Source organism: Manis javanica, chromosome 4 (assembly GCF_040802235.1).
Source record: "Manis javanica isolate MJ-LG chromosome 4, MJ_LKY, whole genome shotgun sequence".
NCBI classification, from domain to species: Eukaryota; Metazoa; Chordata; class Mammalia; order Pholidota; family Manidae; genus Manis; species Manis javanica.
The window spans coordinates 180,918,519-180,934,222 of NC_133159.1; the positions used below are offsets into that span (position 1 = coordinate 180,918,519).

Sequence of the window (15,704 nt, forward strand, 5' to 3'; positions counted from 1 at the left end):
AAACCAGATACCATGGAATTAGTGAAGAATTTCTCAGATGAAACAGGAAAGGGAGGAAATCCAGGGAGGTTTACATTACACCTGGCGCAGGTTGAAAGGAGTCAGGCCAGTTGGCAATATTAAACTCCAGGGTGTATTTGAAAAGACCCTTCACTCAAGCAACAAATGAGAGGTGTTCCTGCCAGCAGGGACTGTGTTCCCTCAACCCTCCTCCATCCCTAAACATAGACCCACACACTCATGCACCCGCACACTCATGTCCTCCCATACTCACGCATCCTGCATACTCATGCACCCACACTCATGCACACTGCATACCCATGCATCCACACACCCATGTGCCCACACACACTCATGCACCCACACTCATGCACCCCGCACACCCTCACACCTGCACACACTCATGCACCCTGCACACTCATGCACCCACACACTCATGCACCCCGCACACATGCACCCACACACACTCATGCACCCGCACACTCATATGCCCCACACAAACACTCATGTGCCCTACATACTCATGCACCCCGCACACCCACGCACCCACACACACTCATACAAACACACACTCATGTACCCGCACACTCATGAACAGTTGCACACACTGAAATGCACGTACACCCTTTGACATCCTTTGGTAATGCCAGCTCTGTGCACCTACATAGATTTGAGACCCTGCATATAATTGCTTAAGCAAAATAATAGTCACAGGCAACATTTGGTGAGCTCTTACTATGTGTCAGGCCATATCCAAACAGCTCACATGAGACCATACACAGATATAAAAGAAGGGTGTGGGCTGTCTGTCGGTAAGTGTGTGTGCATGTGTGTGTGTATGTGTGTGTGTTCTGGAGTCACACACCCATATCTCTACCATCCTGAACCTCACATTACAACTAAACACGTAAGGATGAAGCGTTTGTGGTGCTGCCAGGAGCATGTAACGTGCATCACTAGCTAAATATGGAAATTAAACCATGAGTCTTCCTGGAACAGACTCCAGGATTACCCTTAGGGTCTGTTTCCCTAAATTCAATTACCACATAATTACCACATAAACTCTCCTGAAACTCTCACAGATGGACCAAGTGAGGAGTGAGGGGGCAACAGGACCCCAGAGCAGCTAATCACCTGTGTGTCTGCCTTTGCCATGGTGGGGAGGAAGGGAACAGCCTGAGTCCCGGCCGCTACTCTGCAGCCTCAGCACTGAGGCCCCTCGGGGCGGCTCAGAGCCCCTCCTTGGTCTGCGGGCCCTGCTAACAGCTGTAGTGCAGGAATAAGCTTCAGTGTCCAAAAGCCTCCATCATGCATGCACACACGTGCACACTCAGGAATCTGTACACATACATCCTCAAGGCAACTGATTCTAAGGTATTTAGGATGTGTACACGGGTTACGGGACAGCATAAAATACCCAGACATGCCCCTCACCTTTCATGGTGGTCAAGGCCAATGCATAATTGTATGTTACAGTGTGCAACTGATTGACGATGAGTTTGGGGGAGGCAGTAGATACTGCAGAGTTCAAGCACTGCCAGTTCTGGTAAAGGCTGGAATAATCCAGAACAATTTCAGGCAAAGACCCACAGAACCCTGGAAACTGGAAGCCTGGTCCCTAGAGACAGACAAGGCTGGCTCTGAACCCATTTCCCTATTAACTGGATGTTTGACCTTGGACAGGTCACTCAAGCCTCTAAGCCTTTGTTCTACCGCCTGTAAGAGGGGGACCAGGAGAGGACCTACCTCATGGAGATGAGTGGGAATTGAACAAGATGGTACTTCTGAAGTTCCCAGCAGGTAATGAACACTGGATCAAGGCCAGGGGTATCTGCAATTACAAACTAAAGAGAGGAGTGGGCCACAGGAAATGGACACTTGTGTCCAAGAATAACTATTTCCTCTTTAGAATTTTCACCTCTGATAAACAGCAAACATAACCCAGAACCATAGAAGAAACTTGTTTCAGAAAGCACAGCATTTGATCTGTACAAGTGCAGGCTCGGCTGCTCAGCCCTGTCCTAACTCTCTCATGTCCCAGGGTCATTCTCAGTGACCCGGGATAAAGCTGGAGGGGCTGTGGAGGAAGCCCCAGGTCAGCGGGTAGCTCGCCAAGCCAGGAGTGAGGGGGCATACAGAGGGTGGTGGTGCCTGCTGCGTAATGGCAAGCAGGAGGCAGGGAGGGCTGGCAGTCATGGAGAGGTAAACCTCACTGGGTACCTGTCCCTCCATCTAGCTGAGCTCCCAGCCAGAAGTCATTAGAAGACATGTGGATCTGACATGGAATGTTTAACAGTTGCTGGTAAAAAAAATAACTCGGTGTTTGCTTGGGGGATTTTCCAGAAGTCTCAAGGCTCTCTGATGCCCCAGTTCATCCTCACTATCAGAGCCTCTGAAGGTGCTCAGGAAACTGAGGTGTAGGAAGGAAAGGTTTTTGGTGAGGGGGTTGGATGCTGCAGCCAGATCTGTTCTGCCCTCCTTCCGTGTTCTAGAAATTTGCTGTTCATGGTGGGCAGGAGCGGGGAGGGGCCTCAATTCAGGAGCCCAAGGTGGGCCAGCAGATGGAGGGACCCCTTTGTCTAGGCCACTCCCAGGCACACTCCCCCACCTTAACCCACAGGTGAGGGCCCCACTGTCATCCAGCGACCATTCTGTGCCACACAGACAGACTCCATGTCCCATGATAAGTGCACTTGCAGGACTTCGCGGTTCAGCTCTCTGTACCCCCTCTTGCTTATGGGGATGAGACTCCCAGTGGGCAGGGACAGACCACGTAGGCTATTCAGGATGCCCAGTAAAGCTGAATTCACATAAACAATGCATTTATTCTTTTTTAGTATTAGTATATCTCAAATATTTCATGAGCTATACTTATACTAAAATATTATGCATTGTCCATCTGAAATTAAAACTCAATGGTGCATCCTAGATTTTTACATGCTCAGTCTGGCAATCCTACCTCCAAGCACACCAGTGGGATCCCAGGGTGGAGCAGTGAAGGGCTGGGCAAACCTCAAAGGGCTGAAAATGAGTTAGGGAAGGTGTAGGCGAGAGCCTGAAACTGGCTGGCAAGGGACCAGCTTCCGAGAGGTGGATGAATACACAAGTGCCCCTCTCTTTGCTGTGGGTCAGCCCCAGCCAATATGCTCAAGGCTCAGCCCCATTAGAAAGGCTGATTTGGAGAAAACAACAACAAAGATGTTTGGGTCTCTTACTGTGCAGGGTGAGGATCCCAGCTTTCTGCTTTCCTTCTCTCCCCAGAACTTGGGCTCAAAGAGGTTTTATGAGATCCTTTGCTTCTGAAGGGCTGGGCATGAACAGACATCTACCCCCTGCCTTAGGAAGAAGCGATCCACACCAAGAGGAATGGGGGCTGCAGGACTCTGTAACAACAGGCCCCGACCCTCTTTGAACGTCCCCAGGTATCAGACACATCTCTGTCCAAGAGGTCTGGGGGGCCATTTGCCACGGGGTACCTCTCTGCGGGATGGTGGATCAGACAGCTTGGTTCTAGAATCAGTGCAGAATCGGATGGCAGCCACGCGCCCTGGACGAACTGTTCCGCCATCAGAATCTGACGCTCATTCCACAGAGAACTTCAGTCCCTCAAGTGGTACCTGGCATGGCCCAGAAGCTCACACGAGAGGGTCCTGTCCCTCTCGGGCCAGAGGGGTTCTGGGATGCTCTTGGGTCTGGCACCAGGTTGGCAATCCCTGCAGATCTTCCTGCTTCTGTCCCATTGTCATCCATGTGACCTCAGGTTCCAGGCTCTTCCTAGGGCTGCCCTCCCCGAAGACCCACCCCAGAAAGTCAGCCACCAGGCCCTGTTTTCAAGGCCTCAGGCCACCTGCAGGCCACACCTGTCCTCCAGTGGCAGCGTATCCTTTCCTTCCCCTGCTCTCCAGCAGCACCATCCTCTGCTCCCCAGTCTCAGCCTGGCAGAGGCCACCCACTGGGCCCAAGGGACACCTGCAGGGGCCAAGGCTTACTCCCAAGCCACTAACAGTGCAGACCTGAACAGGGGCTCTTCTCCCCACTCTCGATTTTTAAGTTCTCCTCTACCAGAAAAACAGGGAGACGCAATCCCGGCCTGGCATGCGCCTTTGTGTACCAGCCAGTGAAGGACAGGCCCGATTCTAGTGCTGAGCAGGCAGTCTGCCAGGAGCAGTCAAGATCACCCCTCCCTCCAATCCCAGGGTGGCAAAGGGCATTCATTACACAGAGGGGGAGGGGGAGTGTTTAACTCACTCTAAAGGGGCTGGGGTGATGGGGGGAGTGGGAGGGACAGCTCACAAAAGCCAGGGCTACAAACTCCCAACGGTTTTTTTTCTCAGAACTTCCCTTCCCTCTCTCCCCTCCTCCCCGCTGGGCTCCCCTCCCCCACCTCCAGCCGCTGGTGGCCTGCAGCCAACACTGGCCACACTGTCCGCATTCAGGCCTCCCCGCCCTCCTGGCCCTCTATCTCTTCCCCTGGCCTTCCCAACCTCGGGCTCTCTGCTCCCCCCGCCCCCCATTCTGAACCACGGTGACCTCCTCCGCCCAGGCGTCCTGCACAGGCTCGGCCCCCCAGTCTCAGGCCGGCAGGCGAGAGGCTTTGGAGGCCAGGAGCAGTCCCGCGCCCACCAGGCCCCCAGCCCCGCGGCCCCTGGCCCTTCTCGTCCACCCCAGCCAGGAGGAAGATCGCTGCGTCTGCAGAAAGCTGGCCCCGGCCTCGGCATTCCCGGGTCGCGGCTTCCTGGCTGGGAGAGCCGCACCTCTGAGTCCGGCCCACTCCCCTCGCCCCACTCTGGACCCTTAACCCCTTCCTGCCCCGCGACACCAAGGGCCCCACCCTCGCCACCCCAAGCAGGATGTGTGAGATGGGGTCCTACAGTTCCCCGCGAAGGAAGTGGGGGTGGGCAGGCCTCGCTCGCTAGGCCTCGTCCCCCTCCTCCTCACCCTCCTCCTCGCAGGAAGCCCCCCGCCCCCTGCCCCAGCCGCGCTCGCTGAGCCTCCAGTCAGAGCCTCTGGCCTGGTGGTTTCCGGGGAGAGCGCCTGGCAGAGAAAGAGCCTCGGCGGCTTCTTCGGTGGGGCGGGGCCAGCGATGCCAGCAAGGGACGCGGGAGAGGGTGGGACGGTCCCGTCCCAGCAGAACCTGCCCTACCCCGCAGCGATTATGGAGAAGGAACACCCGTGCCCCACCAGGGCCAGCGCCTGGGTGTTTTGCCCCTGAGGGGTGGGGGGCAAAGATCAGCAGGTGCCAGGCGGGTGCGGCGAGGACGCTAGCCCCACCCACGTCTCTGTCCGCTCGCTCACCCGTGCACCCCTTCCCCCACCGCGCGGATCCCCGGGTTTGCCCGTGCCGCGGGCACCCGCGTGAAAGCTCTGGGCGGGCGAGCCGGCAGCCCCCCACCCCCCGCAGGAATTCCCCTCTCCATTGGAGCGCCTCTCACTTCCGGGGAGCCGGGTCACTCCTCTGCCGCGGGTGCCTCTGCCCGCGAAACCAGTCGGCTGTGCTTTTTGCAAAGGTTTAATGCAGGACGCGATAGGTTTCCTTCCCAAGCCCTGAGCGGAAGTGGGGTGGGCAGAGGGATCCAGCCGCGTCCTGAGCCTCCGACGTTCCCTCTGCGCTCATCTCAAACAGCGAAAATGCACCTTCAACATCTCCATTTAATATTTACATTCAAGCAGGTAATAATTGGAAGCTTATAGTTTAGACATTTCTAGTAGCAGCAGTTTCTAAAGAGCTCGTTTAGCCTTTTAACAAACTTTTTTTTTTTTTGCACATAGAAACAACACATCCATGTGTACAGTATCAAAAAATATATACCAAGGTTACCGGTATCGCAGTTCCTGGAAGGGGAGGAAATGAAATCAACCGAAATACTGAATGAACGGGAAGAAAGGTCAACAGAAAATAGTTTGGTATAGAATATAACGTGATCTAGAGGAAACTCCATAAATCTAGGTTTTTATATTTCAATATATAAATACCTACAAATAAATATATATATATCAGCCCGAAGAGGGTGGTGGGGCCTTTTGCGCTCAAACAATACATTTCAATAATAACACCACGTACAAACGGGAGTAAAGTCTGCACTTGACAAGTTAGCACGGGTAAAATATAATACTATAACTCTGAGACCGCCGCGCGTGGCTGCCCTGTCAGTCCCGGAGGTCCCACGCGAGGATGGGGCAGATGGGGGGCGGGATACGCAGGCACCGCGCGGAAGGGGCCCGTGCGGGGCAGGGGCTGGCCGGGCGCCCCAGCCAGGACCGGACAGCGGGACGCGGAAGGACGCGCTCGGCGATTCCAGCGTCCTGGGGCTGGGGGCCGGCCGGGATCTCCCGTGGTCGGCAGGAAGAGAGGTCCACGCCCTGGCCCCAGGTGTTAAGCCTCCGCAGGACGGCCCTTCCCCTTCCGAGGCCTCCGGCTACACCATCACGTACTCCTTGAACGTGACGGTGAGGCAGTTCGCGGTGACGTCGGTGATAATTATATTCCCAAAGAAGGGCTTGAACTCGCTCAGCGGCTCCTCGGGCTCGTCCTGGGCCTCGGCCGGAGGCTTCTCGGCCGCTGTCGCTGGCGCAGCTGCCGCCGCCGCCGCAGCAGCAGCAGCAGCAGGCGCCTCGGGCTTCACTTGAAGGGCGCTGGGCGGCTCCCCAGCCTCGCCGCGTGTCTTGACGCAGCGCAAGTCTATGGGCTCGTCCAGATCCGAGTCCAGCAGGATGACCTCCGGCTGCGGGAGGGCGGTGGTGGCGGTGGGGGGTACATCTGCAGGGCGCTCGGCTGCCGGGCTACCGCCCAGGCAGGTGGGGGTGCTGATGCTCCGCGCGGTCAAGCGCTTCTTGCAGGGCTCCCGCTCGCCGTGGGTCTCGGAGAGGCAGCGCTTGCGCGCGTGGGACAGATTTAGGCCGACCGCGTGGTGGTGGTGGTGATGGTGGTGGTGGTGGTGGTGGTGGTGGGAGGGCGGGTGCGCGCTCCGGGCCGGGTCCCAGGCCAGCAGGTCAGGCTTGGTTGTGAGTTGCAAGGGTTGCTCTCCGAAGGCCTCCTTGGTCGGGGAGAGCTTGCGGGAGCTGGCGTCCTGGGGCTGTGGGTCACCGGCCCCGGGGGCCTCCTCCTCCCTCCTCTTGGAGGGCGCATCTGCCTTCTTCTCCTCGGCTCCTGGTGCCTTTTTGAAAGTCCTGTCAGCCGGGGTATGGCGCTCCTCCGTGGCGCGCTTCTTGTGGCTGGGGGAGCGGGCCTCGCCCTCTGCCGCCTCCCCGGACTTGATCTTCACGGCCTGCATACCATTCTCCATGTATTTGCTCATCACGATCACGATGCGGCCGTTCTTGTTCTTGTTCTTGACTATCTTCATCTTGCCCCCAATCCCGTTGCCCGTCACCGCCTCCTTGGGGGCCGGCGTCATCCCGTTGGGGGGACCCTTCTCGGACCCCTTGCCTGGAGTGCCGGCCGCACCGGCCAGTGGCTTCACGGCTCCCAGATAGCCCTTGGCTCCTGCGCTGTGGGCCCACTTGTCGGGAGGGTGGCTCTTGGCGCCCAGGTCCGGGCAGGTGGGGCTGGGCGCCTCCTTGTGGCCTCCCTGGTACTGCAGGTCGTACATCTTGGGGTCGGGCTGGTAGGGGTGATGCTTCTTGCTGTTCAGCTGGTAGTAGTATTTGCCGCTCTTGCCGGGAGGTGGGGGCTTGCCTGCCCGCTCCTTGCTGTGTGGCTGGTACTGGTGGTGCTTCTTGCTGTTAAGCTCGTACTGATGCCCCTGGCCCTTCCCCTGAGCTCCCAGCTCCAGCTTGGCTCGGTTGTCCGCAGAGGAGTCCTGCAGTCCGGTCAGCACATTGGAGCGGCGGGCGAAGGTAGGTACCTGGGGGAACAGAGCAGGGATGGGAGAAGGAGGTATAAAGTCAGCCCCCAGAGCACGTCTTGAGCATCAGGAGCGCCCCACAGGGTCGGTAGCTGCTTAAGGGTGGCAGGGTGTGGGGAGGTCGAGTGGCAAGGAGTGGAATTGGGTGCCCCGGAGAAACTTCCCCCCGCCTCCGGGCCTGGAGGCAGCTCACGGAGCATGCAATGTCTAGGGAAAGACTCGTGGGCAGCCCCAGGGCCAGTAAGTGTATTCACCTGCACCACCAGAGGTTTGGGCTTTGGCCCTCTCTTCCGATATCCCATCAGCTGCTCCTGCCGTTCTCTGGGGGAAGGGAACAGAACTCAGTGCTATTAGCCTCAGCGTCGCCTTCCGTCTGCGTTGCCCTAACCTGCAGTAGGACTGCCCCCCAACCACCCTTTTGGCGAGCAGCCGGGCCAGCAAGACCCGGAGGGATCGAGAGCTCAGGGCAGAAGGTCGTCTCTGCCGCCAGCTGGGCGCCTCGGTCAAGTCCCAGAGCCCAGCTTTTCACTTGCAGCGACCCCCATCTGCCCAAGGGGTCCTCAGCGAAGAGCTCTACCATCTCTGATGTCCTCACCTGGACTGCCGCCCCCCTATGTCGGGGAGGCGGCAGCTCCCGGCTGGGTCGCTGGCACTGGCGACCACAGCCTTGGCCCGCGGCCCTGCGCAAGGCGCAGTGGATGCGGGGGTCCAGGGACTGCGGACAGGTCCAAACGAGGTGTGTGCCGACGACGTCCCTCCCCGTCAGAGGCATGGGATGCTAATGACCTCATTAAGATTCAGATAACGAGTGCCGCCGGCAGAAGGGAGCACTCGTTTTCCTAAAGGCAGTGCACTAAACAGGGGGAGGGGCTGCGCCCTTGTTTACACAGCGGCAAATGAGCCAATTAGGGGCTGGGGGCGGGGGCCGGCCGCCAAGGCTAGGGCTCGGCCAGGTTAGCAGCCACCAGGTGAACCGGCTCCGGCGCGGTCCTGGCGGGGCAGCGAGGCGGCAGGGCGGGGCGAGGGTGGCACGCAGAGGCACCGCCTCCTCCACGAGCCCGACTCCCAGCCGTCTAGATTTCCAAATTTTTAATAAAACCCACGGGCGGTGGCGCCGGTCAATACAGCTGCCAGGCTTCCGCCTGCGGCCTGGCGGAGGGAGCCCCGAGGCTGGGAGCGGATCGTCCCGGCACGGCCCAGCCCTCCATGGGAGAAAGGGATGCCTCCCCGGTGTCGGCCAAAGTTGCAGCCCAATCCCGGACCAGAAACCCGCTCTCCAAACCCTAGGCAACCCTACCACCCCACGGGCTAGCCCAGGGGAGGTCCGCCATACCCAGGGCCTGACTCCGAAGTTGCATGGCATTGCAACAGCCTGAGTTTTAATTCTTTGGGGACCCATTATGCAACATGGCATCAGCCGGTGACATGGTTACAGGGTGGTGAACTCCCAGGTGGAGCTGGGGCAGGATCCCTTCTCGGCGCCCCCCTGCGTCGCGGGAGAGCAACTTCCCCGCTGGTCGCTCACTCTGAGGGTCTAGAGTTTACAGTTTTAGCGCCAAACGCGCCACAGGAAATAATGCAAAATAAAAGAGGGAGGGGGGTGGCAGGCAGCGGGGTGGCCGGGCTCTGCGGACTCCTGCCGCTCCTCCCCCGCCCTACCCCCTCTTGTCCTCCCCGAAACAGAGAGCCACAGCCACCGGCGGTGAATCCAGCTGCGGCAGCTGCAGCGTGACAAGCATCTGTGCTCAAGAGGATGAGCCTCTGCTCAGAAGCCACCCCTCCACCACCAGGCAGCGCCCATCCTGCAGCCTTTAGGCCGAGCTCCCCCTGCCCTGGCCACGGGGGTTGAGACCCACCAAGTAGCCCAGTGGGGGCTATGAAGGGCACCCAGCACCAAACAGACTCTGTCCCTTGCCTATCCCAAGCTCCCTGGGGTTGAGTGTGGGAGCCTAAGGCCTTGTCAACTTTTCTCCAGCCCCCAACAGGTTAAGTTCAGTTCCGTGACGTCCGGAGGTTTCACAATGCCAGCTCCCTTGGAGCTGCCCCGTGAGGTGCCGGTGCCAAGCGGCCAGTGGCTGCAGGAAAGCAACACCTAGGCTCTGGGGGTGGGGCTCCAAGGCTGCGACGGGAGGGGGGCCCGCAAAGTGCCGGGCGCAGCCCCGAGTGCTCCTGGCAGCTGTAGGGCCTCCCGCATGCACCCTTCCCAAAGTTCCCCCAAAACAAGCCTTGCCTTCTCGGCCCCGCCCCGCCCCCACCCCAGGCTGCCGCCACTGCCAAGGACGTTGGTTAGAGGAGCGAGGCCACAGCCCTGCCGGTTCGGGCCCGTCCGGGGAAGGGGGAGCTCCCACCGGCGCCGTCCCGGCCCTTTCCCCCTTCCCCACTGCGGCGTGGCCCACTCTCCCATTCCCATATACGGTCACGGCTGCCGGCGGCCTCTGCTTGGGGGACGCTCACCTGTTCTGGAAGGCGATCAGCAGCCGGGGATCCAGGATGTTCTCCTCGGGTTCCCACGTGTTATATCTTGCAAGGGAAAAGGGAGGGGGACACGGCGTAAAAAAAAACCGGGCCAGCTTTGCGGCCTCCAGGTGAGGAATGACATAAGGCCCCACTCTGTCTTCATGAACCGAAAGCTGTTTAGCTGCGGACTGGGAGGGGGGGGAAGGGTAGATTTCTTCGGGCCTGACGCGGTCCCTGATACACCGCCCCCCCAAGTCAAAATAAACACACAAGGGCAGGAAGAAAGGGGAGGAGTAAGGAAAATGAAACTAGCAGTTTATTTCGCAGTTGTCAAGAATTTTAAGCATGTTACTGCGACATGTTCCAAAGCCACTTTGCTCACCAGGAACCCTGCGTGCAAAGCAGCCGAATGGCCGAGTCACAGTCCCCCTCCTCTCCCTGGCCCCAAGTCTCCGCGAGGGCTTCAGCCGTTCTCCATTTGACCCCTAATCCGATCACCGCGAGCCAAACGGCCCCCCTACACCCCCTTGCGGCCCCGGAGTCCGCTGTCACGGGCAAGCACCCCCAAATACTCAGCAACACAAAAATATGCTTCTCCCTGTGTGTGTGAGTGTGTGTGTGCGTGTGCCTGCGCGTCTGTCTCCATCCGGTGCCTTCGCATTTCAAATTAAAAAAAAAAATTCCCCACCAAAAGCGCCGCAGTGACAGTTCCCAACATTTTCTGCCTTTTTTCTTCCTCTCCCTGCACCACCAGGAGGGAAGAGGCACACAATTGCATTTTCGTCGCTTTTTAATTTTTTTTTTTTTTTGGTTTTGCAATATGGAGCCGTTCGGTGGAGGGAAAGGGGAAAGGAGCCATTTTCTGCTGCACATCAGTCAGTGCCTGCGCCCTCCCTCCCTCCGCCGGCCTCCCCGGCTCGGCCCCGCGGCTCTCCAGCTCCGCCGGCTCCTTCCAGTGCATAAATTAGTGATGGCATTTCCCGGAGAGCGGAGCACAACCCAGGGCGCCGGGCTCGGGCTCGGCGGCGCGGCTTCCCCAGTGCCTGCCACCGACTTCCCCACCCCCTCCTCCTCCACCCCACCTCCACCCCGCCTCCCGTCCGCTCCCCCACCACCCCACCAGCTCGGCGGGTCGGGAGCCCGGGAGCCCCGCGCCTCGGCACCGCACGCCCCCGCCCCTCCGCCGCGACTTACTTGGGGGACCAGCCTCTCCATTTCACCAGATACTCCACTCTGCCCTGCGGAGGGAAGAGACAGCACTCCATCAGCTTCCGCGGGATCCCCGGCTCGGCCCGCAGCCTCCCCACCCCCTCCCCGCCTTCCCGCGGGCCCCTCCGGCCGCCGCTCCCTGCCGCCTCGCCGCCGCCCCCGCGCCGCCCTACCTTGCGGATCCGCTTCTTCTCGATGCTCTCCACCGCGAAGACGTGCTCGCCAACAGCTGGCAGCTCCATGACCGAGCCGCAGCGCGCCGGGGCGCAGGCGGCCGGCGCGGCTGCAGACGCTGCTGGCTCCCGCCGGCGTCCCGCTGCCGCCCCGGCCGAGGCGCCCCCTCCGCCCGCGCCGCCCGCGCCGCCGCCGCCGCTCGCCCAGCACAGCCCGGCCACCCGCCGCTGCCCGCGCCGCCCCGACTCCCGGCTCGCGCTCGCTCAGACAACTGAGCCCGGGCCGCGGCTGCACAAGAACTCATGCAAATCCGGACGTCAGCGGGCGGGGCCTCGCCGGGCCCAGCTCGGCGTCAGGGGGCGGGCCGCGGCCGGGATTGGCGCAGCCCGGCCTACCGGAGGCCCCGGGCCCGGCGGCGGAGGGAGGAGGAAGGACGCGGGAGGGGCCGGGAGGAGGAGGGTGCCGGGGCGGTGCAGGAGGAGGGAGCCGCGAACTCGGGAGAGGGAGGGAGCGGGACCCGGGAGGAGAGGTGTGCCGGTCGAGGGCGGAGAGAGGTGGGGCGCAGGACAGGGCCGGGAGGGTCTCGGCCGCGACCCCTGCCCGCAGCCCGGCGCCGGGGTCTGCCCCCTCGCCTCTCCCTCTCAGTGTGCATCGCCCGGGATCCCCTGCTGGGGGCCACGGAAGCATCCACTGCAGTTTCCAGTTGCACCGAATTGCGTCATGTGCAGATGCCTGGGGAGCTGCCGGCAGGGGGCGGGATCGGGGCTGGGGCAGTTGCGCCCCCAACCCTGAGGGCCGCGCCGCCCCGTCCGAGAGGCTTCGGGCATTTAGAAATGGGAGAGGAGTGGGAGAGAAAGGGCAGGGACAAGAGAGGACTGGGTGCAGTGGGGCGCTAGGGAGACCGCGGGAAAGAGTCGAGCAAGGGAATGGCGGAGCGGCCAGCCAGGGGCCCTAGCGCCCAAGAACCTTACCAGAAGGGGACTCGGAGTCCAGGCCCAGCCCGGATCCTGATCCGCCTGCAAGTTACCCTCGGCTCTCTCCCTGGCAGGGCAGGGGCGGTCTAGTTTCCAGCAGATTCACCCCATCCCGCGACCAAGCAGAATGAGAAGCAGGGAGTACAGCGAGGGTGTGCAGGGGATGTCCGGGTCCGCTTGGGGGCCCGAGGGTTTACGTGGGGTCCCCCATAGTCATCGAAAGGGAGCGGGGAGGCTCGAGAAGAGTTTGAAGCTGAGCAGGGGCACATCGGGGCTCCACGAGGGGGAGGTGGGTGGAATGGCCCAGGAGCCAAGCTTTGCTTATGAATTCAAGTCCGCGGTACCCGACAGTCAGCCTAGCCGAGGCCTCCCGACGCAGGCGGAGAAGTCGCCGAGTGTGAAGTTTAGCACCTCCGGCGGCGAGACGGCGCGTTCTGGCGTGCGGCTCCAGCGTCCGGCTGGGGGAGCTGCTGCGCCCCACGCGGCCTCCCGAGGGCGCCGCCCGCGGGGCCGTGAGCTCGGTGGGGTCGGGCTGCGGGTGAGGGGACCTGGGGAGGAGGCAGGGCGGCTCGAGTGGGAGGTGCAGGGGTGCGCCGACACCGGGTGTGTCGGGGCCCCTGCTCCCGGCCCTTGAAGGACTGGGAGCAGGAACTTGCGCAATCCCTTGGCTGAGTGTCTGCGGAGAAAGAAAAAGCGCAGAAGCCAAAGCGAGAGAGGAGCGAGCGAGGGGGGAGCCGAGCAAAGAGCCATCCGGGCTCCCGCTCACGCCCTGACGCACGTCCCTGAATGCTAGGTGGGGGCTGAGCGGCGGCCTGAGCGAGCCAGGGAGGGCGAGGTGCCGAAGTGAACCCCCAAAGCCTGAGCGGGGCTCGTGTTCGTCCAGGGATCCGGGAGAATCCTGGAGACGGTCTGGTGTTCAAGAACGCACACGTTGTTTCCACCATTTCACCGCCACCGCGCAGCTCCGGCGGCGACTGCAGCCTGCTGCAGAGGCGGCCGCTGCCCAAGACGCCCGCGTGGATCCATCCCCGGAGGGGTCCTGGGAGCGGGGGTCGTTTCTGGCGGCACGGAGAGGTGCTCGGTCTGTAGAAACTGCAGACAAGCTTGAGAGGCAAACCCCAGATTCCCTGGGAGGTGGGGGGGCAGCCTAGGTGGGGAGCACGCCTGCCGGTACTCCGCGGGAAAGGAGGGGGGCTCCCGGGGTTTATAGAAGCTGGGGGAGGGGAATTCTTTGGGAGGGGGACACAAGGAAAAGGCTTTTCTCCTCCCGCTGCGTTTGGTTTTTTCCGACACTCTTGCCCAGGCCGAGGAGCTCTAGCCTGGGACAACCCAGCTGCAGAAGAGGAAGGGTCTCCGAAGCTGTCGCAGGAAGCGCCGTCAGGGCGACAGTCACCCTTCCACGCTGACCCAGCCCCAGGCCGTCGGCGCTGCCGATCTGTCAGGGATCTGCAGCGACCTTGTCTGGATAAACCCGTCGTTAGGGGAGGAGCTGAGCTTCCCGACACTCCGCCTGCCCGCTCACTAGAAAATCCCCTGGAAAAATCTGCTTCCAATGGGTGTTTCCGCGGCGTCCCGGTCAGGGGTCGCCCGGGGAGGGCTAGCTACCGCTGCAGCCTCCTTGACGCCAGGAGCGTCGGACTCCGCAGGCCGAGGCTCCGCTTGCTCTGCCCGAGCCCCTCCCCGGCCCACTCTCAGGACCTCGGGGGCCACGCAGCTGTACCCGGTGCCCCGACGGCAAGTTTGCGGAGGAGCCGGGCTGGGCCTGCGGCGGAGCTGGGGAGGAGTGGCTGCCGCCGGCCCCCACAGAGGATCTTTACTGTAGTTGCCCATGTGGTGGTTTGAGCAGCCGCCAGGCTCCCCTAGCCTGCAGGAGGGGACGCCCTGAAGCTCTTCAGAAGCCCTGACACCCCGGCCGCCCCCGCTCCTGGCCTTTCTGTGTAAAGTGACCGAAATGTAGAAGCACCCGCGGAACGCGGCAACCCGCCCCTTGGAGCGGTTGTTTATTTTGTCGCGGAGTGTAGGAGGATGTGGAGAGAGGCCAGCTCCCAGAAACCTAGACTTACCTCGGCGGCAGGCCCTCGACCACCCTTCACCTGCCGGCGGATGTGGGGAGCAGCTCAGGTCTGCCCAGGCACCGATGGGCTGTGTGGAGGAGGCAGAGACAGAATCTGAGGGGACGTGTGCGGGGGGGCGGGCGGGAGGGAAAGCGGCGAGAGTTCTGCAAGCTCCCCAGAGGCGCCCCGCGAACCCCTCCTGGGAAACCTCCCTTGGGCCTCCCCTACCACCGCACCCCCCTGCCTTGGCCCCTCGGAGGGAGCCTCGGGCGAGCTGAGCCCAAACTCGGGATTCCCAGGGCCTTCAGCTGTGGCCCCTGCCTCTCACCCGGGATGTCCCCAGCCCCGAAGGGGAACCCCGGAGAGGGTCGCGAGTCGGCGCATTTGACGCTGCCCTCTCTCAGCCAGGGTTAGATTGCACCCCAAGGTTCCTCCGAAGGGCAGAAGCCTTCTGGGTGTCACCTATAACTGGGGCCCCCAGGGGCCCTCAAGGGCCCCAAAAGATGTGTTATGCTTTCCGGACTAGCCGCAGACTCCCGCTGGGAGTGCAGAAAGAAGGGCGAAACATCGGACCCCGGAGAAGCAGAACTTTTTAATGGCCCTGGACCAAAGGGTGGTCACTGAGAGTCCAGGTCCCGAAGGGGCCTGACCCGCGCCAACCCGCTGAAATGAACGACTTCTTAGGTCCTCTTCCTAAATGGACGGACGCTCTCTGCAAGGAGAGGCCACCGCCCGCTCATGCAGCGCAGGTCTGGGATCTGCCCGGAAGGGGCCGCCTGTGACCGCCCTGGTCAGCAAAGCTCTAGGAGTTGGCGTGGCTCTCTAGGCCCCCAGAGTGGGTTTCAAACACCGGAGGGAGAATTTGCTAGCAACGACTACAAAACCTGCCCAGGCTTTGACAAGAGCTCATTTCTGTTCTCTATTGTTACTGCGGGAACTTGTCTTTGACCTCAGCATCAGCGTTTGTATCAGCAGTGGCTTTAGGGGAGCCG

The 15,704-nt window shown here is 61.3% G+C and overlaps 2 protein-coding genes across 2 annotated transcripts; one reads left to right on the top strand and one right to left on the bottom strand.

The window, feature by feature from the left end:
- Window positions 1-5,631: 5,631 nt before the first annotated feature.
- Window positions 5,632-13,274, bottom strand: CBX4 (chromobox 4). The gene is made up of 5 exons (XM_036997000.2): window positions 11,684-13,274; window positions 11,496-11,539; window positions 10,299-10,364; window positions 8,099-8,165; window positions 5,632-7,844 (listed from the first exon to the last, which is right to left on the bottom strand). The coding sequence occupies exons 1-5, from the start codon at window positions 11,750-11,752 to the stop codon at window positions 6,417-6,419; spliced, it is 1,674 nt and encodes a 557-aa protein (XP_036852895.2). The 5' UTR covers window positions 11,753-13,274; the 3' UTR covers window positions 5,632-6,416.
- Window positions 13,275-13,296: 22 nt separating this feature from the next.
- On the top strand, window positions 13,297-15,061 carry LOC118968121 (uncharacterized). Its single transcript, XM_036997002.2, has 3 exons — window positions 13,297-13,451; window positions 13,542-13,739; window positions 13,962-15,061. The coding sequence occupies exons 1-3, from the start codon at window positions 13,445-13,447 to the stop codon at window positions 14,498-14,500; spliced, it is 744 nt and encodes a 247-aa protein (XP_036852897.1). The 5' UTR covers window positions 13,297-13,444; the 3' UTR covers window positions 14,501-15,061.
- Window positions 15,062-15,704: the final 643 nt, after the last annotated feature.